A 27602-nucleotide genomic window follows, 5' to 3' on the forward strand; every position below is an offset into this window, starting at 1 on the left:
ATATCAAAATATTTTCCTTTTCGAAAATCATAATTGAGTTTACATGATTATGACTTAGTGACTTGTTTTATTCCTTATACAAAATGCTAATATTACCAATAAAATTCCTAAAACATCATTTATAGCACTTCTGCAACCTGTTACAGTAGTAAATATGTCTGTGGCTTTACTCGAGTATAGAAATTTTAAATAAAACAAAACATATGTACAATCAATTCCCTGTGAAGGTTGTTGGTAATATTTCTTCATGTCACAACTGTCACATACAGAGCAGTGCACAGATTCTCAAAATGATACTGTGAAATATTAAACATGTGTTGTGCATATGAATAAATGGCCTTTGAAGCTTCATAATAACATAACACCTGTGTTTCAGCTTAGGAGGAACTTGCTTGTTAAATCTTTTGACTTATTTGGGTCCGCATAAACATCCTCTCCAGATCCTGAGCATAATGTAAGGAAACAGTTTATGATGTCATAGAAAGAAGTGACCGTTGTGGCACATGTACAGCATCATCAACATAATACGTTAATTTATCACTATTCAGTGATGTAGATCTTCATCCCGTTTAGCCTGCTATGAAAACAAAGCAGAAAAAGTCAAAATAAGATGCAAATCCTGTCACATTTTAAAGGAAAGTTCAGTATGTGTGAAATATTGTTCTCAAGAAAAACTATCTATATAGATACATAGTTCAGCTTTACATTTCTTTTATATATATATATATATATATATATATATATATATATATATATATATATATATATATATATACACATATCAATTTTTATTGTTTTAATTAGTTTCATCTCATATTTATTTATTATTTTAGATTTATTTTAAAATATAAAAATATTTTTATTAAACTAATAAACTAACTAAACTAACTAACTAAAACGAATAAAATAAATTCAGATTTTATTTTATTAAAATAAAAAGTGTTAGTCTAACACAGGGGTTGGCAACCTACGGCACCCGTGCCAACAGTGGCACGCAGAGGGATAATCGCTGGCACGCAAGCGATAAGGAAAACTGTATAATGACGTACAGTTTGATGTAATAACTTCTCATAGTCACACAGCCTGTTAGGAGCTACAAATACTATTAAAGTGTGAGAATTAACTTGCATGGATGCACGTGCAAACACTGCACATACTAGGTGCTTCAGATCAAAGCCTCGGTCTAACAGCACTCGTCAATGTCAAAATGACTGAGATGGCCAATCAGATCAAAGTAGGCGGGGTTTACTGTTCACAGAAGCAGAGCGCGAAGCGTCAGTTTAACGTTAAAGAGAGTGAGGTAAGATGAAGCTGCAAATCAATTAACATTAGTCAACTTTTAATAATACGTTTTACCATAGAAATGTTAAATGACCTAAAGCTATATCCAGTGATGAAAAATTTTCTGAAATATGGCCATTTTGAGAGAAAGAAAGTGTGTGTGGGGGGGGGGGGGGTAAATTGTCTCTCTCTGCAGACAATGAAGCGATTTTGCCCCTTTGTTGTTGAGAAATATAATGTAGCGATTCAGTATCGATTAATAAAAGTAGCGTGACAACACTCATAGGTTTATGAGCTTCTGAATGCTACTTTTTGCACAGCACGATCTCAGATCTCTGTGTGCGAGTGGTGTGTGTTGTGTGTGTGTGTGTGTCTGTGTGTGCACGTTCATCAATTAAAGCATTGCATTAACGTTGATTAAACGTTAAAAAAAGATTTTTTTTATCGTATAATAAAAAATTGTGTATGTACCGTTTAAATACAGAATTATATCGGGGTGTGTGTGTGGGGGGGGGGGGGGGGAGCAAATGTGTTGGCACAGTGGTTAACCATAAAAATAAAAAAAATGGCACGTCATGCCGAAAAGGTTGCTGATCCCTGGTCTAACAAAAAATAATTGTAATAACTGTAATAAATGCTAATGCTGCTGTTAACACTGCTTCCTTCATGTGTGTAGGAGTGAATAATACCTGTGCTGGTGAGGACACACGTCTTCTTGCATTCTTCTTCCGTCTGGAAGCGGTTATCATTGCCCTGACAGCCTCCGTACCAGAACTGCGCACAAGCGTTTGCCTGTCTGTCGTAGTACCAGTGAATGACGTAGTCTCTGCAGGAACCCTGACTCAGACCGAGCAAACATCGAGGATCCAGTGGAGCTGATTCTGATGCAGCACAGAAGAAGGGAAAGTAATACCATTAAAAACTTTCAGAAATTAAAATCTACTTTCATTAAAAAAACTTATATTATAAAAATATAATTTGAAATATTTTTCAATATTGTCTGTGTTTTATATGAACTTTGTATAAAGTAATATATTTGAAAAATGTTATTACTTATTATTTTATATTGTAATATATATATATATATATATATATATATAGCTCATGATTGTTTGTATTGTCGATATTTATTTTTTATAACAGCTTTTATATAAAAAAAATATATATATATATATATTATTTTTTTTAAATATTTTTCAATATTGTCAAAATTAGTTTTATAACAAATTTTGTATAAACATATATGTTATAGAATATTATAGTATTGTATATTAATTATATAAATTTTAATATATATATATATATATATATATTTTATATAAAACAGTTTTAGTATTATTTTATATTGCAGAAATATTATTTTTAATTCACTTTCAGCTTATTGTCAGTATTCAGTGTCAATATTATATTATATTATATTATAATAATAATTTTTATAGCCTTTCCTGTATTTTAATCCTTGTATTTAACTTTTTTTCAAAATACTTGGTAACAACGGCTGTAATAAAAAAACATATTACATTTACTATAATTGTATTATTTTATATAATACTTTTTATTAAACGTTTCAGCCTATTGGTAATATTCTGTTCTGTCAGCATAAAACTTACATTAAAAACTATTTTATTACTTACTAATTTAAATTATAAAATTATTTGTTTCATCTCATATATTTTATTATTCTTATTATATTATATTGTATATTTATTATATATTTTATAATATAGAACATTAATTAATAATTTGTAATATATATTTTCAGCCTATTGAAGTCAATATTTATATTTTATTACAATATTAAGTACCTTTTATCACTACAGGACGAGGCTTTGCATTCACATTCACTGAAGTAGAATGTGTTGACACTGATGAAGATAATGATACTGATGATGAAGATGAAGATGATGATGAAGAGGTTCCTGGCTGTACAGGTTGGACTGTCTTACTGACAACTGTAACAGTGCCACCTTGAGTTTGTGTCTTTATGTCTAGATCCTCCCCTTCATAGTCATTCTCCACCTGCACAAGAGCAACATCAGAATCAGACAGTGGTCTGGTTCAAATCAGTCTGCATCAGTATAGTGTGCAAAAGAAGTAGACAGTTAGTAAGTTGTGGTAGTAGACCTGTGCTTTGAGAGGGCCAGGGTTGATGGGAAGAAGTATGCCGTGTCCTCTGCCTCTCGTGTGACTCTGCGATCTGTCCTGTGAAATCTCCTGAAATCTTCTCCCATAAGCATCCCAAACATTATTCCTGTATGAGGAAACATCCTCTTGGCCATTACTGTAGCCGTACCCATTGTTTCCATTCAAGCCGTTTGTAATCCGGTTGAAGAAAAGTGCCCCGTTCTCATCCTCACAGAACTGGCTAACTAGTTTAGACTCCAGAGCTGCAGAAGGAGACACAGGGAAAGATGCAATTAGTTTGCAGTTAGGGTTTTGCTGTTGATGCAAAATTAAGCAACATTAAGAATATACTGTAAAAAATATAGGCAAAGGAGCACATCATTCAATTAAAACAAGTTTATAGATGTTTAAATAGCTTCTCTGATTTAAGTAAATTCGAAAAAAAAAATACAGTTAAAATTGCTCAAATTTATTAATTTTAGGAAATCTGTTCCAATTGTCTGTTTTAGTGAACCGATTCAGAACAACCCAAATCAGGGATGTAGTGGAGGCTAAACGCACGTAAACGCCGTTTACGCATCTCCCAAAATTCGGACTGTCAGTGCAACTGTCAGTGTTGACCAATTGCTTGCGGTGTTGCCAGTAGTAGTGGGAAGTTCGGTTCATTTTACTGACTCGGCTCTTTGAGTCTCGTTCAGCAAAATGAACTAATCTTTTCTGTTCCCGTCTCTATGGGACTGACAGGAAGAATAAAAGACTCGGACCTCTCCTGTCGATTCAGAACAGAAATCATCACTCATACAGCAGCCATTCATCTCATCTCCGGTTTATTTGTGTTCGTATACATACAATATCCACGATCCGCTAGGGCTATAGTCCAATGGTGCGCACATTTGAAGAGATAATAATTTTATGCCATGTTTGTAAAATATTTCGTCATACAGAATAACATTTCTATTCATTTTACACAGATTTATGCGATCTGAAGAGCTAAAACAGATAACAGAGCTAGCGATTACTCTCCTCTTATTGATTCGCGTCAGCTATGACATCAGTGCGATATCAGTATGTAAAGCTGTCAATCATCTCACGTGAACCACGTGACCAAAAGAAAGCTGTCTGTGTCATTGCAGTCTGTGTCATTGATAAAATATATGAAAGACAAAAGTAAAAAAAAAAATTTGATTCCAGCTTGTAAAATGTGAATATGTTCTAGTGTCTTCTCTCCTCTGTGACAGTCAACTGAATATCTTTGAGTTGTGGACAAAACGAGACATTTGAGGACCATTCCTGGGCTTTTGGGGAAACAGTGATCCACATTTTTCTGACGTATTATAGACCAAACAACTAACCGATTAATTGAGGAAATATTCATCAGATTAATCGACTATAAAAATAATCCCATATCATTACGTACAAGTGCATTGCATTGGACCCCTGGATATAAGCCTCCCTCTCTATTCCTCTTAAAAAAAAATTGTTCTCTCTGTTTTGTCATTAAGTAAACTTTATATATTTCAACCTTATTATTCCTTCTTGAGTCTCTTTAACAAGAACTTGGATTAATGTATGAATCGAATAGTGATTGTGTGACCTATATGAGGGAACAACCAGTGATACCCTTGGTAGTAATATCAAATGATAGCCTATAACGATGTCATCAGGATACACATACACCAGTAGGCAGTGGCCCACCTTACCGTGACCACAATGTGGTCACCCAGAATTTATAGTTTACCCACCTATTTTTTTACCACTACACCTCTGACCCCAATATAACAATTTCTCTGGGTGGCATTTTTAATTTATTACATTTTTTAAATGTATGCATATATTACTATGTATTGTTATATTGGTGTTTGCACATAAACATAATTAAATATATACATACAGAAAAGTGTTGATTATTTTAACTAGATACCCTTTTTAAATGACTTTTGCTGTACATTACATCTTGCATTAAACATTTTAATAATAACTGGAGACTATGGCTGTTATAAAAACATATTATATTTATACATCTTATATAACATATTATATTATATTATATTTTCAGCCTATTGGTAAAATTCAATATCATCAATATTTATGTTTGTAAAAAAATATTATATTATATATTTATTATATTATATTATAGCAAATAAATGTTATTATTTATTTTATATTAAAGTAATATTTAAAAGTGGCAATATTCAATATTTTTATATATTTTACATGTCTATAATTATGAATATATATTTTATATTTAACACATTTAATAAATTTCTATAAAATATTTTATTTTATTTTATTTTGAACCTATTGACAGTATTCAATATTGCCAAGGCCTATATGCCAAAATAAATAAATAAATAAAAAACAACAAAAACGGTGTGTATATGCTTTAATTTTCCTCCATGCTCACCTGGCAGCGTGTTGTAGTCATCAATGAGGAACATATGTTCAGTGTCAGGGTCAGAAGCGATGAGGTTGAGCTCCCTCAGGAACTCGGCCTGCGTTGGGTCAGAGGTGTTCACGATTCCCAGCGCATACATCTCAATATTCGCCACTTGAGCTTCACGTACTGCCATATCCAGCTTAACAAGTTCTCTTTTATCCGTCTGTCCATCTGTAATGACGATGGCTACTTTTCTGACCCCGTTCCTGGCACTGTAAAAGGCCTCTTGTGTGGCTTTGCGGATGGCGGTGCCAGTGTAGGTGCCCTCTCCCATGTAAGGCATGTTCCTGATCGCCTTCTTGACATCCTGCTTGGTCATATACCTGGCCAGGTTAAACTCTAGTTGGACGTCCAAGCTGTATAGAACCAGTCCGATTCTCGTGGCATTACGGCCCACTGTGACACGGTCCACTAAAGCTGTGACGAAGTCCTTGATGATCTCAAAGTTTTCCGGGCCCACGCTTTCAGAGCTGTCAATCACAAACACCAGCTCCATGGGCCTTTCCTTGCACTTAATACCACATCCTAGAAATATGTGAAGTCATATCATGACATGCATGTTATTTCATGATCAAATCGTTTGTTTCGTCATATTTAAAGATTAAAACTCACCACAAATCTCCTTAATCAGCTTGATTATGTCTTCTCTCTGAAACAAAAAAAAAAAATACTGAATTTGCTCATATTTTACAGTGCATAGTTTTCCTAAAATTAATATGTTAATCAGCTTGATTCTGTCTTCTCTCTGAAAAATAAATTAAACAATTATGGTATTTACAAATATTTAAAATGCATATGATTGCATAGCTTTCCTAAAATTAACTCCTTAATCGGCTTGATTGTCTTCTCTCATAAAAAATGACTTATCTTGTTCATGTTTACCATGCATATGGTTGTATGATGTATACAGTTGTAGAGTTGTCCTAAATTGAACTCCTTAATCAGCCTGATTATGTCTTCTCGCACAAAAAATAATTAAACACTGACTGAATTTGCCAATATTTTAAAAGCGTATTGTTCCATAGTTGTCCTATAAGGAATAAAAAAAATTATTCACTAAAAATACAGTAGAAAAGATGCAAATGTATTTGATCTTACCGTGAGCCCTTGTTCGCCCTTGATTCCTGGTCTTCCCTAAAAGGAAGGGATTAAAACAATCATTAAACAAGCTGATTTACCATTTGATTTAGTATTCACAACATTTAAATTGTCTGCTCTGACACAGAAGATGGTTTATAGAAAGTAAATGAACTTACAGCTAGTCCTGGAGTCCCTGGGTCACCCAAATCACCTTTCATTCCTTTGAAGCCCCTCTCGCCCTGCAAACCACGGTCGCCCTACAGGACAGAGAGATCTACAGATGAATCAAAGGCCTCATATCACACATTTTAACTAATAATTTCATTTTTTTTCTGAAGTACATACATAAGAGATTCTTTTTCATCAAAAATAGTCGTAATTCATTTTTTTATTATGTTTTCTGACCCATATTTAACCATTTATAACTACCCCATCCTCTTCAGTTAGTGTGATCTAAACCAAAGTCTCACCTTGGAGCCTGGAAGTCCCTCTCCAGATGGGCCCCTCGGCCCTGTCACTCCAGGGGCCCCATGATCACCCTGATGGATTTAACCAACAAGTTTATTTTCTGACCAGCTTATCATGACTTGGACACAATGCTACTATGTGTAGAGCTGGGCAATATTTTGAGTATTCATGATTATACTGCTAACGCAAAATGACATATTTGTCATTGCCATATTTAGTGTCTTTTGTCATATTTTCTTTGTCAAAATCACATTTTGTTTTCTTTTGTTGGTCCACCCCAAAAAAAAAAAAAAAAAAAAATAATAATAATAAAATAAAGAATATCCAGTCGTTATTTATTCTCCTTAATGGCCTTCCAAACCTGACTTTGTCTTAGTTTAGGTTCCACACACTTCTATTAAATGGACAAAATAATACAGTGGAAGTCAGTGGGAACCAAAACTGTTTGGTCACCAACATTCTTCCAAAAAATACATAAATCAATCAATAAAATAGTGAAATTAAATTAAATAATAAAATAAAAAGAAAGAAAGAAAGGCTGAATATCACCAAACTGGTCAAAAATATAATTTTAGCTAAATCGCCCAGCCCTATAAAGCAGGTAGTAGATAGTTAACCTACTTTGGGTCCCTGAATACCTTCCCCTGAGTGTCCTTGTGGTCCTGGAGGTCCTGGTCTTCCCATGTTGCCCTGAAACAGTAAGAAAGCAGAATTAACATGAGCTGAAAAGACAACTTGTCTTCATCAATCCCCACAGCAACACAGACAGACCCCCTATGCATGCTGTTCAGAGCTCTTGTTCTGGACACGTGGGGCGTTCAGCATCAGTTTCATTACTGTACTGTAGGAGTTTATGTCAGATGACATGAATATGAATATCTCACCGGTGGTCCCTGCAGTCCTTCACCAGTTGGTCCTGGCAAACCAGGCAAACCCCTGAATCCAATGTCTCCCTGAAATTTTACCAAAAGCACCATTTAAAATGATTCCTACCAAGCATGACACTTTAATGTTCTCGTCAAATGACTTAATTTATTGAACTTGAATATATTGAGCATTTCTGAAATAATCGCCACTGCTTTGTTGTATCGCAATAACACACTTCTGAGTGAATTTAAATACTTTACTAATACTATGTAAACTGTGAAACAAGAAATCAGCATTTCAAAGGATGGTTTAAAAATCTTAATGAACGAACAATAAACTAACAGAGCAATGAGTAACTTAAAGGGTTAGTTCACCAAAAAATGAAAATTATGTCATTAATGACTCACCCTCATGTCGTTACAAATCCGTAAAACCTCCGTTTATCTTCAGAACACAGTTTAAGATATTTTAGATTTAGTCCGAGAGCTCTCAGTGCCTCCATTGAAGCTGTGTACGGTATACTGTCCATGTCCAGAAAGGTAAGAAAAACATCATCAAAGTAGTCCATGTGACATCAGAGGGTCAGTTAGAATTTTTTTGAAGCATTGAAAATACATTTTGGTCTAAAAATAGCAATCACATTTCTAGACATGGACAGTATACCGTACATACGTTTTCAATGGAGGGACAGAAAGCTCTCGGACTAAATCTAAAATATCTTAAACTGTGTTCCGAAGATGAACGGAGGTCTCACGGGTTTAGAATGACATGAGGGTGAGTCATTAACGACATAATTTTCATTTTTCGGTGAACTAACCCTTTAAGCAATTTATTTCCATTCTGTGCATTTTATTGTTTTTGTTTAAATAATCAAGTCATATCTATTAAAGTTGATGTGTCTGAATGCATTTCGGATAGCAACAATTTACCCTCATACATCATCATAAATACAAAAAGTGATAACTTCACCTTTGGTCCAGGAACACCAATGCCTTCAGGTCCGGGCTCACCCGGTGGTCCTGGTAAACCAGGCAGACCCTGTGTAAAATAAACACACCTGGTCAAATACCCAGCAACAAACCTGATTATAGGAACTATAATTGAAATGGCTTTAAATTTTAAGTGATGTATGGCATGCAGTGATGTTATATGGAAAAAGGCATGTACAAAGTTGCTTACCACTGGACCAGGGTATCCTTCACCTTTAGGCCCAAATGGTCCGGGCGGTCCCGGGTTACCTCGATCACCCTAAATGAGACAAGAAAGGCACATCACTTCATATACTCTGGTCAAATGTTTGGAATAATTAAGATTTTTTTTTTTTTTTTATTTATAAATCTTTGTTCACCAAGGTTGCATTTTTTTAAATCAAAAATACAGTTAATGCAGTAGTATTGGGAAATATTTTTACATTTTAAATCAGGATCATTTTAAAAACAATCACGTGACACTGAAGACTGGAGTGATGGTGCTGAAAATACTGCTTTGCATCACAGCAGTAAATGACATTTTTTAACATAGTTTTTTTCATCATTGCTCATACAAACCCTCTTATTTCTTTTACTCGTTGTTTTAGATGTTCTACAGGTTAAAAAAATCCCACCTACCTTTGGACCAGGCAGACCGTGACCAGTCTCTCCAATCAGTCCGGGAGGACCAGCGGGACCCACATCACCCTGAAGGCACAAGGAGATGAGGTCATAGCATTACTTCTCGGTTTTATTGCTAAGTTGGCTATGATGAATCTTGAAACAGAAACATTCTGATTCATAGTGTTGGCAGTGGGCCATTAACACAATGACTGCCTGCCAACCTGTAGGAGTGGCACAGTTATAGTAGCTTGGCTTTTGTTACCTTTGGTCCTGCTAGAGCTCGTCCAGGTAATCCTGGCATGCCCAGCCTTCCTGGCGTACCTGGCTCTCCCTAAAAAACAACAGTGTAATGTTCCAATGATGTAACTGCAATACATCTAAAACTATGTGCAAAACCACAGACATTTATTATTTCAAACAATGAGCAGTTCTGTAAACTTGGAGTAAAAAAAGAGAAAAATGCATATAAAGCAGTTATATATATATATATATATATATATATATATATATATATATATATATATATATATATATATATATATACTGTATAGAGCCCAACAGTTCAGGAAATAGAAACCTCATTCCTTTTCTCCCTACACTCTTTTGTATTTGCAAGCATTTAAATATTTTGCTGTAAACATACACTACCATTCAAAAGTGTTGGTAGGATTTTAGTAAAATGGTCAAAATATGATCAAAATTACAGTTACAGTAAAATACTAGTACAATTTAAAATAACCATTTTTGTGGAAACTGTGACCTGGATCCTTTGATGAATCATGATGAAGTCTTTGAAGTTCAAAAGAACAGCATTTATTTCCAATCTTTTTTTTTTCAAATCTTTTGTAATATTATAGATTCTTTACTGTCACTTTTGATGAATACACATTGACTCTTGTATTTTACTGATTTCCAAAATTTCTGACTTGGTTGCTTTAGCTCCAGGCTTAGTTTTTTAACTCGTTATTTAATACTTTTTGTAATGCCTATGGAGAAAAGATTAAAATACTCCCAGAAGCAAGATTGCGCTCTATTTCTTTATAGATATTCTCACCTTTGGTCCCGAAGGGCCACTTATGCCCAGAGGACCTGGCAACCCTCGAATGCCACGTTGGCCTTGATCTCCCTATTAAGATTAGAACACAGAATATCAGTCAACATATACTGAAGATGATGATACTAAAGCCTTTTTGACATCCACTAGATCACAAGATACCCAAAATCTGAACATATTGAATATTTAAAATGATTAATGAGGAGATTATTGTACCTTCTCTCCTTGAGTGCCAATTCCTGGAGTCCCCTCTGGTCCCCTCAAACCTGTTGCCCCAGGCTCACCCTGATGAAGAGAAACACAATGCATTTAATATCCGGTAAACTTGCTTATTTGCTTAGAGACATATCTAATCAGCAGAACACTCAGTCTCAATCCCGTTTGAAGAGCTGACATCAGAAAGCTGAGTTACCTTTTGTCCCGGAGCTCCGTCCTCCCCTGGAAGTCCAGGTACACCAGCCAGTCCAGATGCACCAGGTTCACCCTGAAGAAATAATATCAGTACTTAGTACCATCTTCTAAAGTATTCATTATGGTCTAAAAATCTATTTTTTGAGCCTACACCACCCTGGATTTAAGAACACAAACCTTTGATCCAGGTTCGCCCTGCCCTCTCTCTCCCGGGGTGCCCATCTCTCCTGGAAACCCTTGTTCTCCCTAGAAAAATGGGAAATAGATGAGTCAAGAACTATTTTCCTTTTACAGATTGCCATTAATTATAATCTTTACTACCAACCTTGGAACCAGGGAAACCCTCTCCTGGAGGTCCTCTTCCTCCTGGAGGCCCCCTCGGACCCTCAACACCCTGATATTAAGAAATATGTGAGAAATATAAATGGAAATGGAAATATAAAAATTGAAAATTTCATACATAAATGTTACACCTATGTGTGTGTGTGTGTGTGTCAAAAGTTTAGAATAATAAATGTCTTTTTATATATTTTTGAAAAAGGTCTTTAAAAAGGCTACATTTATTAGATAAAAACAGTATAAACAATAATATTGTGAAATATGATTACAGTTTAAAATAACTGTTTTCTATTGTAATATATTTGAAAAGGTAATTTATTCCTGTGATCAAAGCTGAATTTTCAGCATGATTACTCCAGTCTTCAATGTATCACGTGATCCTTCAGAAATCATTCTGATATGCTGATTTGCTGCTTAGTTATTATTGATTTATTATTGAATATTAAGAACAGATCTTGTTATTATTATCAATGTCAAAATCATCTTGTGCTATTTTCTGCTGACTTTTTTTTGTGGGCACCGTAATAAATGTTTTTAAGAATTCTTTGATAAAGTTCAAAAGTACAGTATTTATTTAAAATAAAAGGCTTTTGTAATATTATAAGTGTCTTTACTGTCACTTTTTTACGAGTTTTATTTAATTTAATTTTTTATATTACTTAAATCAAACATTAGAATGGTAGTATAACACAGTTTAAAAACTGATAATAAAAAGAAATGTATCTCGAGCAGCATATTAGAATGATTTCTGAAGGATCATGTGTCTATTTATCTATTTGTTATGGCAAGGTGCAGTTTAGCTGATGATGACAGCAAATATTTTATAAATAAAAAAATGCATGTTCATTCATGTGCATTTCTTCAATTCATTAGACCCTGTGAATAAATCAAGGACAGTTAAGAACACATCATATCACCTTTTCTCCCTGAATGCCAAGCCCCGGGAGTCCAATCGGTCCTGGTAAACCTGGAGGCCCAAGCTCACCCTGAAGACACAAAGAGGATGAGTCCGTTTCAGATAGATTAATACATCCTGAGATTTAATTTATGGGAATAATAATCTGTTTTGGTTTTATTCAGTACTATAGGTGAGCAGGACTCATCTTTTCCTACAGTAATCTAAGCTGTGCCGCCCTCCCATCTGCTCTTTCTCGCTCTTTATTACCGTGCAATCAGTCTCTGGTGTTTAAAGGGGAACTTTGGGCCAGTTTACATACTTCATTAAGCCTTTTGTGATAGATGGTGTGGTTGTGTGAATTCCATTCATGGGCTGATATATTTACAGCCCACCTTGTCGCCTTTGATTCCAGTGCCCTGTTGTCCTCTTGGTCCCTTCGGCCCCTCCAGGCCTCGGTCCCCCTGCCAAACAAAAGAGGGGTCATCAGCCCAGTGTTGCTGAAATGCCAATCTCCCTTTCTCTGCCATTCAGATGCATTTACTGCACTGCATGTATTGTTTCTTTGTTTATGAGATTTAGAAAACACCTGTTTCCCCAACTAGTAATAATACAGTGTAATTCCTCAGTGAGCCTTAATTGTTGTTTATCCAAAGTGGCTCGGTTTGTCTGATAGTTTAGGTTGCATTTAATAAGGATTAAATCAGAGCTAATCGGAGATTTGTTGATCTTGGCTTTATTTAAAAATTCCGTTGTTTTGCACCACTTCATTTCTAAATAGTAATTAAAATTAAATCTTTACCTGCAATGAATTCCAGTGATATTTTCTTAGTATTTTAAAGTATTTTTTATTTTTAATATTCTTCCTTATTTAATTTGGTTGTAATCACTTTAGTACTTCAACTTAATATTTTAAATTTACTTTATATATTTCAGTTTTCATTTATAATCTTAGTAATCTTTTCATTCATAATCTTTAGTAACTTTGTTACTTGTTTTTATAGACTTTTTCATATTTCTATTTAGATACATATTTAAAAAATAAACATTTATTCAGTTTTAGTATATTTATTATTTAAACATACTTACTAATTTTTGCTTGTTTTTTTAAGTTAAAAGTTTTCAATTACTTTATATTTTTTTTATTTCAAATTTATTGCAATTACTGAAAACTATTATGAATGGTTTTCATTGCAGTTAATGATAACTGCTTATTATTTCTTATCGTCACATGCATTTAATTGGTAAATGTTAGCAAGAAAAAAAAACTTACTGGAGAAACTAAACATTGATAGGAGAAGTGAAGTTATCTCATGTCCACTATTCATTTGATATAGAGCACTTATGAAACCAAAACAATAATGTTTTAATAATTAACTTCAGAAGCAAAAATGGTGTAAGAGCTGGTAAATTCAGTTCATTCCTGTGATTCATTTCAGATGAATTAAAAACATGATTCGTATCATCATGAATACTGAACATCATCATAAATCTGAAAAGAATTGAGATATAATTTATTTTCGCTACTGGATGAAGGTTTTCAAGCACTGAGGCTCTCTTTGACATGAATCACATTCCTTTGCTGTATTTTTAATTTACGATTACATTTTTTATGTAGTTCTGGCTTTGATGTAGACTTAGTTAGACTGCTAACATTAGACGGACTGCAAAGAGTATTTATAGAGCTCAAAGAAAACGGATCCATTAAATTCTGTCTTGCATCCTCAGGCTGGTAATGCTCAGATAATTTATCTGGAACATACAATAATTAATAGTCTTGGGTTTTAAAATGAGGATTTACCAGGCAACTTTGAGCCTCTAATGAGGTATTATAAAGAATGAAAAGTCTTTAATGCATTTGTTTACTTAGATCTTCTCAGATTGCCTTTGGCTGCTACAAATCTCCAGGTAGATTAAAGAGCAGAGAGTGGCTTTAGTGAGAACATGACATTTTTGGGCTAAACATACCTTTGGACCTGGAAAACCCTCTCCTTGTGGTCCTTTCTCCCCTTGAACCCCCTGTGGCCCTTGAGGCCCCTGATTTGATGAAGAAATGTGAGGGAAAATGACATACAGTTAAATCTATGGGTGTAAATTCAGTGTGTACTGATAAGTAAACAGTTAAATATTTCTGAATTTCTGCTTCTGTACTTACAGGCAGACCTGGCTCGCCTATGCCAGGTGGACCCGAAGGACCTGGTCTCCCATGAAATCCCATGTCACCCTGCAGACGGATCAAAGACGTGAACAATTCAGGAGAAAAAGTAAGAAATACTCTATAGAAAATCACAGTATATCTGAGAATCCAAAACTTTTACCATCCATATCATCGAAAAAATGCCCAATGCAAACTGAGCAAAAATATGCATTCTGGTGCAGATGCTGATATTGATATGGCCAAAAAGTAAAATGAAATTCTGATGCATTGAAATATAAATGAGATCTTTATAACAGTATAACAGACTACTTACATAAAATGCATAGAAATATCAGTTTTTACTTTATTTCCCAATAATATGCATTAGTAAGATGATTCAGAGGCTTAGTTTGATGATCAGTGCTCTGTAGTTTCAAAACATAAAATGCAATGCAATGCAATGATCCTCAAAAGCCCAATGGATCATATTTGATACTTTTTAATATGATTTTTCTAAATGACATAAGGATAATTAAATAAACATTAGTTACTTCAGTCCAGTAGATGTTGAAATCTTGAAATATTACTAAAATTTTATTTTATATTCAATCTAAAAGCTATTCTAATGCATACCGTGTAAAAGTTAAGGCAAAAAAACACGTGAACCATAACCTGATGTTGGATTTTTACAATTATACTAAAATGCCTTTTACTTACAAAACATGTACTTCCTTAAAGGCATGTAGTTGATGTGCAAAGGGTTTTTAACCAAAGTTTTGATCATGTTGATCATTTAGAGGTCTTAAAATTTATATTTTAATTTAATATTTGTGTATCAAATATGATAAAGCAGTTATAGTAGTCTCAGTTAAAGTGGCTCATTGACCATGGAAAGTCAAAGGAAAAAAACATCTTAAATCAGTCAAGCTGTTGTTATGATGGTTTAGCTGGTCTCCTAGCTGATAATTACTGAAACTCAACTAAAGCCAGTAAATCAGTTTAGATGTTTCCCCAGCGTTAAAGTCTGATTGCTTGCTGCAATTTTGGAGTATTTTAGTGGATTCGCAGTCAAAAAGGTAAATACAGCTGACCTTTGGTCCAGGAAGTCCAATTCCACTGTCACCCTGAATTCCAGGCGGGCCAGCAGGGCCGCGCTCACCCTGTGATTAATTACAAAAAAAAACAACTGATTAGATAGATCTAATTCATTAAACATCACATTCATTATTTCTCATGGAAGGCATTTCTCATTGTGTTGAAATCTCACATCGATTCAAACAGACATTTCTGGGTTTCTTATAAGAATGTCATCCTTCAGGTGAAAAATTAGACAAATCAGGTATGTATTTATTTAAAGGGAAAGTTTACCCAAAAATTGCCATATTTTATTCACTCTCACGTTGAACCAAACCTGTTTCTTTCATTTGAAGAATGCTAATCAAACAGTTGTAGCCATTGACTTCCATAGTATGGAAAAAATACAATGAAAGTCAATAGCTACCAGTAAATGTTTACCAACATTCTTCAAAATATCCTCTATTGTTTTCAAGAGAAGAAAGAAACATTCTCATTTTTGGGTGAACTATCCCTTTAAATTCAAGCTGTCATCTCAGAGAAACATTAAAAGGAATGTTCTGTGTTCAATTAAACTTAAGCTGTATGTACAGTATCTGTGACATGCTGTTGATTATCAATGAAAACAGTTTCAACTTGTGCCTCAGACTGTAAAAACATAACTTAAAATGGTGCTGACAGAAATCCACTTCCACTGAAAGCACATGAATATCAATGAGTTGAATTTATTTCTGCGGAAACTGATAACAAGCCATAGAATAGAGCTAAGGATGAATTTAACCAGGAATTTTCCTCTTCAGAGAGATATATGATGTAAATAACACTGATAATACTACTATTACTTGTGGATTATTGTAATGTTTTTTATCAGCTGTTTGGACTCTCATTTTGACGGCACCCATTCACTGCAGAAGACAAACTGGTGAGCAAGTGATACAATGCTATATTTCTCCAAATCTGTTTCTGTGAAGAAACAAACTCATCTACATCTCGGATGGCCTGAGGGTGAGTTCATTTCAGCTAATTTTCATTTTTGGATGTACTATTCCTTTAATTTTCAACCAGGAGCTTATAGAGCTGAACTGTTTTAAAAAGTACAATCCAATCTAAACAAGGAGGTCAGTGCGAGCAGTCACAAAACTGCTTGTGACATTTACAATATCCCCTTACTGTGCCTCCTTTCCACTGACTGGAAATTCTCTTGGTTCATGTCATCTACATGTCTGTGCATGAATTTATACTTTGCACAGCATTTTTCCATCTTATACATTTCTGCTGTTATTAGCTACCATGACAATAATATCAGACCACCCATAGTCCTTTTGCTGACCTGACAAGCACTTTCTAGCATCTCATTCGTTGACTTTCAACCTCAGGGAGTAAGGGCACATTATTCCAAATAATAATGACCATTTATCATCGCAATATCATCTATTTGAGATAAATCTGTTTGTCCTTCATGACTGTCTGTGACACTGATTTGTGAACCCATGCATGAAAGAAGAAGGACATCTGCAGAGCTGTCTAAACCTTGACGGCTTCCTGCAGTTAAATGAAACAAGGGGAGATGAAACTACTGGAAAACAGCAGACCTCCATTAAAAGAAATCCAAAACATGTCAAAACACATTCATTCATCTTTATCCCCTTTTTGAGCACATGCACAAGACATGCATATACTAAAACTATAGTTTGTGAACCCTTTGCATCGCAGACATAACCTTGGTCTCTTTTGAAAAAAGACGCTTAAAAGATTTGGTCTGAAAGTTTCTAAAAATTTCTAAAACCATGCAATAGACTTTTGTCAGGTTCATTTTTGACAGGAATAAAAATAAAGATGTTATGGATGCCAGTACTCTGTGTTTAATGTATTGTACTGTTGTTTAACAACATACCAACTTTGCAGCTAACGTAAGTTCTTTCTGAAAAATCATTCAGTATATAAAAACTTTAAAAAAAAAAGTTTTGAAAGTTATGAGTTGTGATCTTGGACCGTTATATGATACAGGCCATTGTACGGACTGTACAAGTCTATCCCTCACAGCTTTGTTTTTATTAAAGCTATTATTTTTTTTTATTAAGATTAAGGTCTATAGCTTTCTGTATGTAAACAAATTAAACATTTTATTAACTTTGGATTATTTGTTTGTTATTTAAATTTCACAAATAACGGACAACTTTGAAATCTAAAAGTTTGTCTCTATTCTGCACCTGCTATTACGATCAGAGTGCATCATTTAGTCGAAAATGGATATGAATAATAATTCCTTCTAAAGAAATGGGAATGCATTAATTTTTTTCATTAACTTTGGGCTTAAACATCCATTTATCTAATGGATGTAGCAAACAAACAAGCCTGCAGTGCATGGGTCTTCTCATGCACAATAACATGCCGAATAAGCAGTGGCTTCTGGAGTCATGGGAGACCAGGTGTGCGTGTTAAATGTGATGAGCTGAAATTTTCAGGATAATGGTTTGTGATTATAAGCCACAGACCTTCTTTCCCTGTGGGCCTTCTGGTCCGATGTCCCCCTGTGGTCCTGGTAAACCCTGCAGGGGAAACATGAAGGGTATGTTACAGTGTCTAGCATTTGACTTTTTAGGGCTGTCTAACTGGCAATCTGTAGACACCATAGCATTATGCTGCTTACAGTAAAATATATTAGTTTAATTATATGTTGTGGGAAATTCAACATGTGCTTTTTAACTTTTACTGCTTTGAAATATATTGAAGCAGATTTCTGCCACAGGATAAAATAATGTTTTATCTCACAATTCTAAGTTTTTATCTCACAGTTCTGAGAAATAAAGCTAGAAATGCAACATATAAACTCCAAATTCTGTTTATGTCTCACATTTCTAAGTTTACTGTAAATATTGCAGTATTTATTTTTATTTATTTTTTTCAGAATTGCAAGAAAAAGTTTGAATTGTGAGAAACTCAGAATGACCAAAAAACTTCAAATTGCAAAACCCTTTTATATTGTTTAATTCTGTTTTGGAAACAAGCTTCCAAAGTAATAAGCTCTCGCGTTTAGTTTAAAATAAATTAATGGTATGTTTTTAATTTGAAATACATAGAGGCATCTGATTCATGTGATCTAGATGGTCAATGCTAAATACAGGTGTGTAAATGGCTCCAAAACGTCCCGTTATTGGATCAAACCACATTTGCATATTAAAAAGTGAAGGACAGCATACTCGCATTTCAGTCAAATACATGATGAAAAGAATTTGGTGCAGGATTTACTTTTAAACCATTTTCACTCAGTAAATTTGAGAAATTTTCACAAATAACTGACAATTTCGAAAACACTTTTCGCTGCAACTCTTACGCAACAGGTATGGCTTTAAAAGAAACAACTGTAACCGATTTTGGACATACATACTGTATTGAAATAAATGTATAATCAGACCCACCTGTAAACCTCTGGACCCTTGAGTACCAACTGGACCTTCAGGACCCTATCAGATGGTAAAATATAAGTAAACATTTGAAACATGTGCAGTATTGTATTTCTGTGTTCATTACATAATGGAGGAGTTTGCAGATCCGGCAACATCTGAAGGTCTACACACCCGGTCTCCTTTGCTTCCTGGAGTGCCACATTCTCCTCTTTCACCCTACAGACGGTCAGAAAAGATCATAGTCTCATATGATTGTGTGGATCAATATCAATATATTATGAATAGGGGCAGGGATTTAATACCTTCTCTCCTGTGTAGCCTGGTTTTCCCTAAGAACAAAACAGGAATACTTTATTAATATTTTTTTTACGTTTATTCTTGCATGTTGGTCAATGATGTGACACTAATCTACTCTCTGGATCTATTCAATCATTTTAAAAATACATAAAATGCAGTTCATATACACTTAACAAATTTCATTTGTGAATTAAGGTTAATTTTAATGGGTTTTTTTAGGCTTAAAGTCAGTAATGTTTAGGTGGCATAACTGTCTGGAAATTGTAACAGAATTGTAACAAAAAAAGTATTTTGAAATAATATTTTATTAATGTTACAGTAAAGACGTTTTGTTTTAAAATAATAGAAAATATGTCTGCCAAATAAAGGTCGGTGTGATGTCATCAAAAAAAGGAAACTATTTTGTCACATGACAAGAAATAACATCACACACGCACACACACACACACACACACTGTAGATATAATATAGTGTGTGTGTGTGTGTGTGTGTGTGTGTGTGTAAAATAAACAATTACATATTTTTTTACAGAATTACTTGTGCTACTATTGTTTTGATGATTATACCACCTGACATTTGTTCTTGTCCCTTTTTTTGTATATACTTTTCATTTTACCCAATTTGGAATTTTGTGGCCTCACCTCTGTTCCCTCACGACCAGGAAGTCCACTCAAACCAGCTTCACCCTAACAAGAGCACAAAACAAGTGTTTTTCAAAAAGGGATATAGAATACAGTCTGTCAGTCTTGATTCCTGTACTGTCCAATCTGAGAAAGAAATCTAAAATACAAAATATGAAGAGACAAATACACAACAATATAACTAGCCATGAGTTTCCTGTGTGCATCCACAGAAGCAAGCACACACCACAGAGAAAGACAGAAAGAGAAAGACAAAATGCTGACCTTTTGACCTTTAGCCCCAGGGGCTCCGTCCTCACCTGGACGACCCTTCTTTCCCTGCGGAGGAAATAGGAGAAAGTGAGCAGCAGTGTCAATGCCAATAAAAATGTTTCTCAGTGAGTGAAAAAACGATTGACCTCATGTGTCTGATGGGTTTATTAGACCGATAAAGCTGAGCAATAAAAAAAACAATAATCCACCCCAAATAGAAAACATGTATGCATTTCATTCTTCTGAGGAACACAAAAGAAGATATTTTAAAGAATGTCGGTTAGCAAATGGTTTCAGGTCCCCCTGACTTTCATTATATATATATAAAATAAATAAATAAATAAATTTTTTTTGAAAGTCAATAGGATCAGAAACTTTGAACATTCTTCAAAATATCTTCTTTTGTATTCATATCTGGGTGGACTGTCCCTTTAATTTATATAATTAAAAATATATATAATCAAAAAATATTTACAAATATTACTTAGGCTATTAACCCATCATTGACAGGTGTGGAATAATGTTAAATTTGGACCCGTAAGTGTTTTAAAGTCAAGGTTTTCAGCGAAAACATGCAATTACATTGTCTTCAGTTTCAACAGACTCAACATGAAGGAGACTTCTTTTGAGGAATCTTATTTTGTGTAACACTGACATTTTGTGTATTCCCCCGAGGTAGTGCTGAGGGGTCCTGACAAAGACGATAATTATCCTGACTTTTACAAAGCAAAGCAGTTATCCAAACTGTCAGAATCATGCCTGTCTTTTCCCACTGTTGGCATTCTTCAAAGGAATCCGTGCCTCTTAGGAACAGAAAAAAAGAGGAGAAAAATGTGCCTGTGGGCTCGCGTGGAAACACCGTCCCATGTTGAAGGAAGTTTTTTTTTTCTTCTCATCTCTTTATTCAATTCTTGAAACAACACATATACAATGTCACCGAGTAGCTACTATACAAGAAAAATGCAACATCAAACACTCTTAGCTGTATACTATACATTACTTTGAAACCAAGAAATGTAAAGCTTTATATTAAAACACCCCTCCCCCCACCCAAAAAAAAAACAAAAAAAAACAACAGAACAAAAAACAAGAAAGGTCACCGTATTTTTCGGACTATAAGTCGCACCTAAGTTAGTATAAAAATACCTCATGACGAGGAAAAAAACATCACCTGACTATAAGTCGCAGGACCAACCAAACTATGGAAAAAAGTGCGACTTATAGTCCGGAAAATATGGTACTTCAAGTACTTTACAATCAGGAATGTTATACATGAGCAATAGAGTGTTAATATATAAACTTTTGTCTTGATGGACGACAACAGCTATCAGACTGCATGTAAGAACAGTTGTACTGGTTTCCAGATCTTGATAAAAATGGAAAGTTTATCTTTAAATATAAATCTCAATTCCTCCAGATGTAACATATTTCCTAGTTCCCTTGCCCGCATCTCAAACATAGGAACAGAATCTGCTTTCCACAGTAAAAAAATCAGTAAGATCAGCTTTTTAGCAAGCAACAAAAATGGCCTGTGTTTGATTGAAGGAAGTGTAAAATAAAAATACTTACAGCCGGGCCACTGAGTCCTCGCTCGCCCTTCTCACAAGCACACTTTGGAGACAGAGGACACTACATATAGAGAAAAGTGTGTAAATGGAAAAGTAGTTTTTTGTTTTGTGTTTCAATAAGGCTGAGATGGAGAAAAAAATATTCTTTCTGGCATAAATAAAAACAAGTTTTGTGTATTTGTGTGTGTGTGTGTGTGTACATTTGACTAAATACATTATTCTCTGCTAAATACATAATCATTTTTCTAATCAGTTCATTTCATCTGCTAATCCAAAAGAAATGGTTCACTACAATGAATCCGACAACTAGTACAGAGTTCGGGAGGATAGTAAGCTATTCCTCAACACTGCACTAATGCATATTACCATAAAAGACTTGAAATATTATTTACTCACCCCATCGTTTGCCAGCTGAGCCTGTGTAGAGATGCAACAACAAGAAAATTAGATTTAGTTCAAACAATAGCTTGTATATTAGATTATAATTGCTGCTCTTTGGCAATGGCAAGGCTTTCATTTTTTTTTTTTTTTATTTTTTTTTTGCGGTTTGGGCAAACAGCATGAACAGTTAATATCAGGGCATACATTATACAAATTTCCCCGAGCAACAAATGTGAGTAAAGGACACAGTATCATTTAACATGCCCAGTCTTGCTTTTCTTTGGAATTATGTCAAAGTGTTTCTGCTCAAATGAAAAAGAAAAATGAAACCTGCTTTACATACATATCCATATAACAGCAGGAATGACAGCAAAGATTTATGGTAGATATAAACCCAGATGCATGTCAGAAAAGCCACAACCGGACGTGTTTACTCTAATTATAATAAATTAAGTGTGAAAGGATAATTGTTAGGTGTCAGGGGTCCCAAAACACTAACAGTACATAATTATTTTTTTTCTTCTTTATGTTAAAAATCTTGTCAAATTGTCCAGCGCAACATCATCATCGACTAGTGCAATCAGTCTCCAAGAGAGTTACTCCTTTGAATCAGTTCTTCAGTTCTTAGCAAATCAAAAGAAAAAAGTGCAACCATAGTTAGTCTGATGAGTCGACTCGTTTCTTTAAATGAATCATTAAAAAAGATTCAGATGTTTGAATCAGTCTGAGGAATCAAATGAATGAACTCACTGGATCTTTCATCAAGTTACAATCACATTCAGTGATGGAATAATAATAATAATAATAATGTAAAAGAAGATAAAACTAACAGAGACAGTATATAACAGACAGTCCATTTTTTGAATTTAAGAACGGAGTCATGGGTGTGAGTTTGAATTGAATTGGCCACATCCTACATTAAGTTTACCTGGAATTTTGACTGGAATGAATGTAGTCTCTCGTAGCCAGACCTTCAGACTGACGGCTGTAGGTCTGGAGTCTTTGGCGACTTTCATTGGCTAAGGCCCGCCTATTAGGACGTTTGATCGACATGTTAAACAACCAATCACAGTTCGTTTCGTTTAGCGTCACGTTTCGGGGCGTGGAAATGTCGCCACAATAACAGACTGGTGTGTAAAAATCTCAGACGTATTTTAAAGATTCTATGCGGCGAACTTTGAATATCTGAGATACTTTTAAAAATCCAGCATTTAGTTGATCCTGATAAGCGCTCGTCGTCACAGTTGTAAACACGAAGGCTTTCTTCTTTCGTGAGGGGGTTTGGCGCCACAGCATTTTTTTTCCAGGCGGATCGTTAAAGAACGCGTCACACGTCTCCTGGAAATCCTGTCGAATTTAACCAATCCGATGAAGACTTCGACACTTCTGAAGTGTTTCCAATTTGGTGTCCTACATGTATCAGACGTTTATCCAACGGTCCGTCTGAGGCTGAGACTAGAATGAGCACTAGAATGAACGCAACTGAGTGTAGACCGATGCACGATGACTCTTTTGAAATGGTTCTTTTTATTTAATCAAAAACATACAACGCAACCATTGATCAGCACAAAAAAAAAAAAAAACCTGAGTCGGTCCTTTAAATGAAACCTTTAAAAAGATTCAGTAGTTAGCTTGAATCAGTGTAACGGATCCTTTCTAAATGGACACACTGAACCCTTCAACATTAAGTTACAATCATTTTCAAGCTTATATTATTAATTGGCTGTGTGTTTGATATTGATTGATTTTGTTATCTATGGACAATAAAACTAAAATATGCAATGAAATCGCTGAATCGAAATTAAAGTTTGTGAACTTAAGTCTGTATAGATACCCATACGTGTAAAAAGAACTACTTTCTGCTGGAGAAGCATAGCAGCGTATAACTTTTACTCTTGAACAAGCCCAGACAGAATCTGGAGACGTTTTGCATTTACTGCATTCATTTTAGGTAAAGAAAAAAACTGTGGGATTCTGTGAAATGCATTTAAACATGTTAAAAAGCAATAAATTAAGATGAATATACCCTTTTTGGTAGCTGAAACCAAAATAATGAAAACACAAATACTCAAGTTGCTGGAATGAGTAAAATTTGAGCCATTCTGGAAATGTGTGGATAATGTTATGTGGGCTTGCCTATACATACAGTATGAGGACAGAATGAGTAATTGAAGACATAATAGTACTTACAATCTGAATTATGACTTTTTCCATGACGTTCGTGTCCTGTAGATTATAGAGGAATTTGGTGGCCGGTGTACTGGCCAGCAGTCTCAGGTTTGCTGTGTTGGCAGGGTCATTGGCGCTACGGGTGATGCCAATCGTGAAGACCTTCACGCCCTGGTTCTTTGCATCAGCCATAGCAGAGAAGATATCAGGGTTTCTGGGATGAAAAGTCCCATCTGTGAGGAGCAGGGCAATCTTGATGCTTTCTGGGCTCGATTCTTCCACAAATATCTTGGTCATGTTGGTGATGGCGTAGGTGGTGTAAGTGCCATGGCCGATGTAGGCCATCGGTGTGATGCTGCTCTTGAAGTTCTCCGAGCCTCTCCACTGTTTCAGGGTCTGCTCAATAATGACGTGGCTGCTGTACTGAAGCAGGGCCGCTCTCCAGCTGAGTTTGCGATCTGTATCCAAGCGGATGCTCTGGAGGCCTTCTATAATGTCCATAGTGAACTGTTTCTCCTGCTGGTGGTTGTCCTTGGCCGTCTCAGAGCTGTCCAGCAGGAAGGCCAGCTCCAGACTGCAGTCCTCATCCAAGATGGCTGAAGCCACAGCAAGAGGAAAACGGGAAAACAGTGTTAAAGAAAAGTTAATGAACTATTAAACAGTTGTCTATAAATGTAAGAACTGACTCCGCTTTCATTTGATTGGAAATTTACTGTGTAGCAATTCAAAGAAATTCAACACAGTCGAACAACAAAGGAAATTAATTAGTCCATAAAAGATTTTGTGACAAAACAAATGAATTCATGAGTGATACTGAGTAATTATTAATTTATTCCCTGTTATGTAGAATATTATTCAACATATTTCTCTTTACCAAGTTAAATATTGTCATCAATTAGCATAGCTATCAAAAACCACAAAAAAAAATTGTTTTTGGGATTTATAAAAATACATTTAAAAATGTATATATAATATATTCAAAAATCATATATAAATATATAATATTTTATAAACTATTGAGTAAATTAGATATATTACATATGATTAAGTTGGATAAAGTAGATCATACTTTTATACTATACTGAGTATATTAGATCATTGTGGGAAAGAACCTCTAACACTAGCTTGCTCTATTCTTTTTCTATTCTATCTGTTTTCTTTTTATTTATTATTATATTTAAAAGCCCTTGCTACATGTACTGTGTTAACCTAACTGAGACTTATAGCACTTATATATACTTATATATTATATACAGTGCTCTTTCTGTTGTTTTTGATTGCTTCCATTGTCCTCATTTGTACGTTGCTTTGGATAAAAGCATCTGCTAAATGACTAAATGTAAATGTAAAGTAAATGTGTTTACAACCTCAATTCAATTTTGTAATTTAAAAAGCAAATTCAGTTCTGAATAGTGCTCAGCCCTCATCTATCTGGCTATTTGTCTGTCTACATTTCTTTTAAAAGTTACATTATTCCAGAATGTTTCAGAAAATGTGAATGTTATATTAATCATCTAAGTCTCCTAATGACTGTTTTTGGATTCAAGAAGCAATGAAATCTGTCAACTGATCTTACGTTCAACACAGCAGCTCATCAGTCTTCATGCCACCGATGACTAGACATGACCTACCGGGTCTTACTCCGACATAAATAAATCATGTTCATGTTAGGAGAGCTGAATGCTTCAGGGCTCCAAAATCACTCCAGACACATCCTCCTTCTAGACGCTCTTTAAATATGCTGCTAGTATGTCTAGTATGTCATAACATGACATTGCATGTTTTTAGGCTTAAACATAAGGCATAACTTTATGTTTCTTAGACAGCATGAGACATACTGATGGTGACCTATGAGTTTATAGCACATACAGTACATGGCAAGACACTCATTGGGTGTCAAGAACAACCAGCATTTAAAGTCAACATGAAACACATTTGAAACCTATTTTAGCCCCATAATGTGTGAAACAGGATATTCAATGTGAAAATATGTAGGATGGGACATGAAAATGGAGTAAAGTGAATAAAAAAAAGTCTGAATTTACTTGCATGCATACAGACTGTCACATATTAAAAAATGAGTCGCCTCACCTTGACCCTCATGTCTTTGTGAAATAGCTGCCGTCTGTCCCCTGGTTTTAACTCTTGTTGGCCCGGTTTTTTCCTCGTAAAAATCTTGAGCCCAAACATTCAGCAAACCAAAACACAACAGAGACCAGCTCAACGTGTGAGCCATGACTGCCACTCCTGCAAAAATAATAATATATTAGTATATTATTAAAAACATGAAAAGAACATTTCCAGAATGCAATTTACCCCAAAATCAAAAGACAAAAAATAATATTTTGCATGAAGAGAATTAAGCTAATTTTAAGGCCACTGATTGTGTGATATATTTACTTTAATATATTACAAAACCATTTATAATAATGCAAATTTACAAATATTAAAGCAGAGGAAGCAATGCTTTAAATGTCATAAAAAAAATGCAATTCATAGATATTTTTCTGATTTTCTTTATGTACAGCGCATTTTCTTTCTCTGATTATTTTAATTATTTTAAAGTGATTTCCTTTACTTCAATATGCTACAAAACATTTATAATAATGCAAATGATAACATTTGTTGAAGAAGCATGCTTAAATGACATGAAAATAATATACATGCAATACAATTTTTTATTTTTTTCACATTTTCTTTATGCAAAACATAAAGAAATTTCTTCTTTTGGAATTGATGCATTTCTTCTCAAACATGAATCAATAAACCATTAACAACTTCCAAGGGCACATGAAACCCATAATTCACATTGATATTATTTTATATACAAACCTGCTTGGCATGTACTGTACATTATGGTAGTACATTACCTTCCATACAGACTTTATTACCTGACTAAAAATGCAAAGCTCTAAGACAGTAATAAAAGAAACACTCATATATTTATTAGATGTTGAAAGGTGAGTGACTCACCTTTGCCAGCAAAGTCTTTTGCCACAAGCGAGCAGTGCAGGTGTGCAGCTCAGCTTTCCTCAGGTGATGTGTGAGCGAATGAAGGAGGCTCTGAAGTGAAGTGCACTTCTGCCTGAGTCAACAGAAGTAGACGGCATCCTCAGGCTTTGTCTGCA

The 27602-nt window shown here is 34.6% G+C and overlaps 1 protein-coding gene across 1 annotated transcript; it reads right to left on the reverse strand.

The window, feature by feature from the left end:
- Nucleotides 1-26: 26 nt before the first annotated feature.
- col28a2a (collagen, type XXVIII, alpha 2a) lies at nucleotides 27-27602 on the reverse strand. Its single transcript, XM_059562518.1, has 36 exons — nucleotides 27448-27602; nucleotides 26566-26721; nucleotides 24496-25070; nucleotides 22321-22341; nucleotides 21926-21985; nucleotides 20369-20422; nucleotides 20105-20149; nucleotides 19469-19495; nucleotides 19338-19382; nucleotides 19179-19223; nucleotides 18255-18308; nucleotides 15777-15845; nucleotides 14704-14772; nucleotides 14517-14585; nucleotides 12944-13012; nucleotides 12571-12639; nucleotides 11640-11708; nucleotides 11492-11560; nucleotides 11316-11387; nucleotides 11120-11188; nucleotides 10904-10975; nucleotides 10112-10180; nucleotides 9865-9933; nucleotides 9437-9505; nucleotides 9227-9295; nucleotides 8275-8343; nucleotides 8012-8080; nucleotides 7393-7461; nucleotides 7099-7179; nucleotides 6941-6976; nucleotides 6455-6491; nucleotides 5810-6367; nucleotides 3418-3668; nucleotides 3087-3318; nucleotides 1971-2162; nucleotides 27-577 (listed from the first exon to the last, which is right to left on the reverse strand). The coding sequence occupies exons 2-36, from the start codon at nucleotides 26708-26710 to the stop codon at nucleotides 570-572; spliced, it is 3645 nt and encodes a 1214-aa protein (XP_059418501.1). The 5' UTR covers nucleotides 26711-26721; nucleotides 27448-27602; the 3' UTR covers nucleotides 27-569.

Source organism: Carassius carassius, chromosome 11 (assembly GCF_963082965.1).
Source record: "Carassius carassius chromosome 11, fCarCar2.1, whole genome shotgun sequence".
Classification (NCBI taxonomy): Eukaryota; Metazoa; Chordata; class Actinopteri; order Cypriniformes; family Cyprinidae; genus Carassius; species Carassius carassius.

What these genes read in the sequence shown, in the direction of transcription:
- col28a2a (XM_059562518.1), bottom strand. Translation starts at nt 26,710, where the DNA reads ATGGCTCACACGTTGAGCTGGTCTCTGTTGTGTTTTGGTTTGCTGAAT. An exon ending in GAGGACTCAGTGGCCCGGCT is followed by an intron (nt 20,423 to 21,925) that starts GTAAGTATTTTT and finishes TTTCCTCCGCAG; the next exon opens with GGAAAGAAGGGTCGTCCAGG. An exon ending in AGGGTTTTCCAGGTCCAAAG is followed by an intron (nt 13,013 to 14,516) that starts GTATGTTTAGCC and finishes TTTGTTTGGCAG; the next exon opens with GGGGACCGAGGCCTGGAGGG.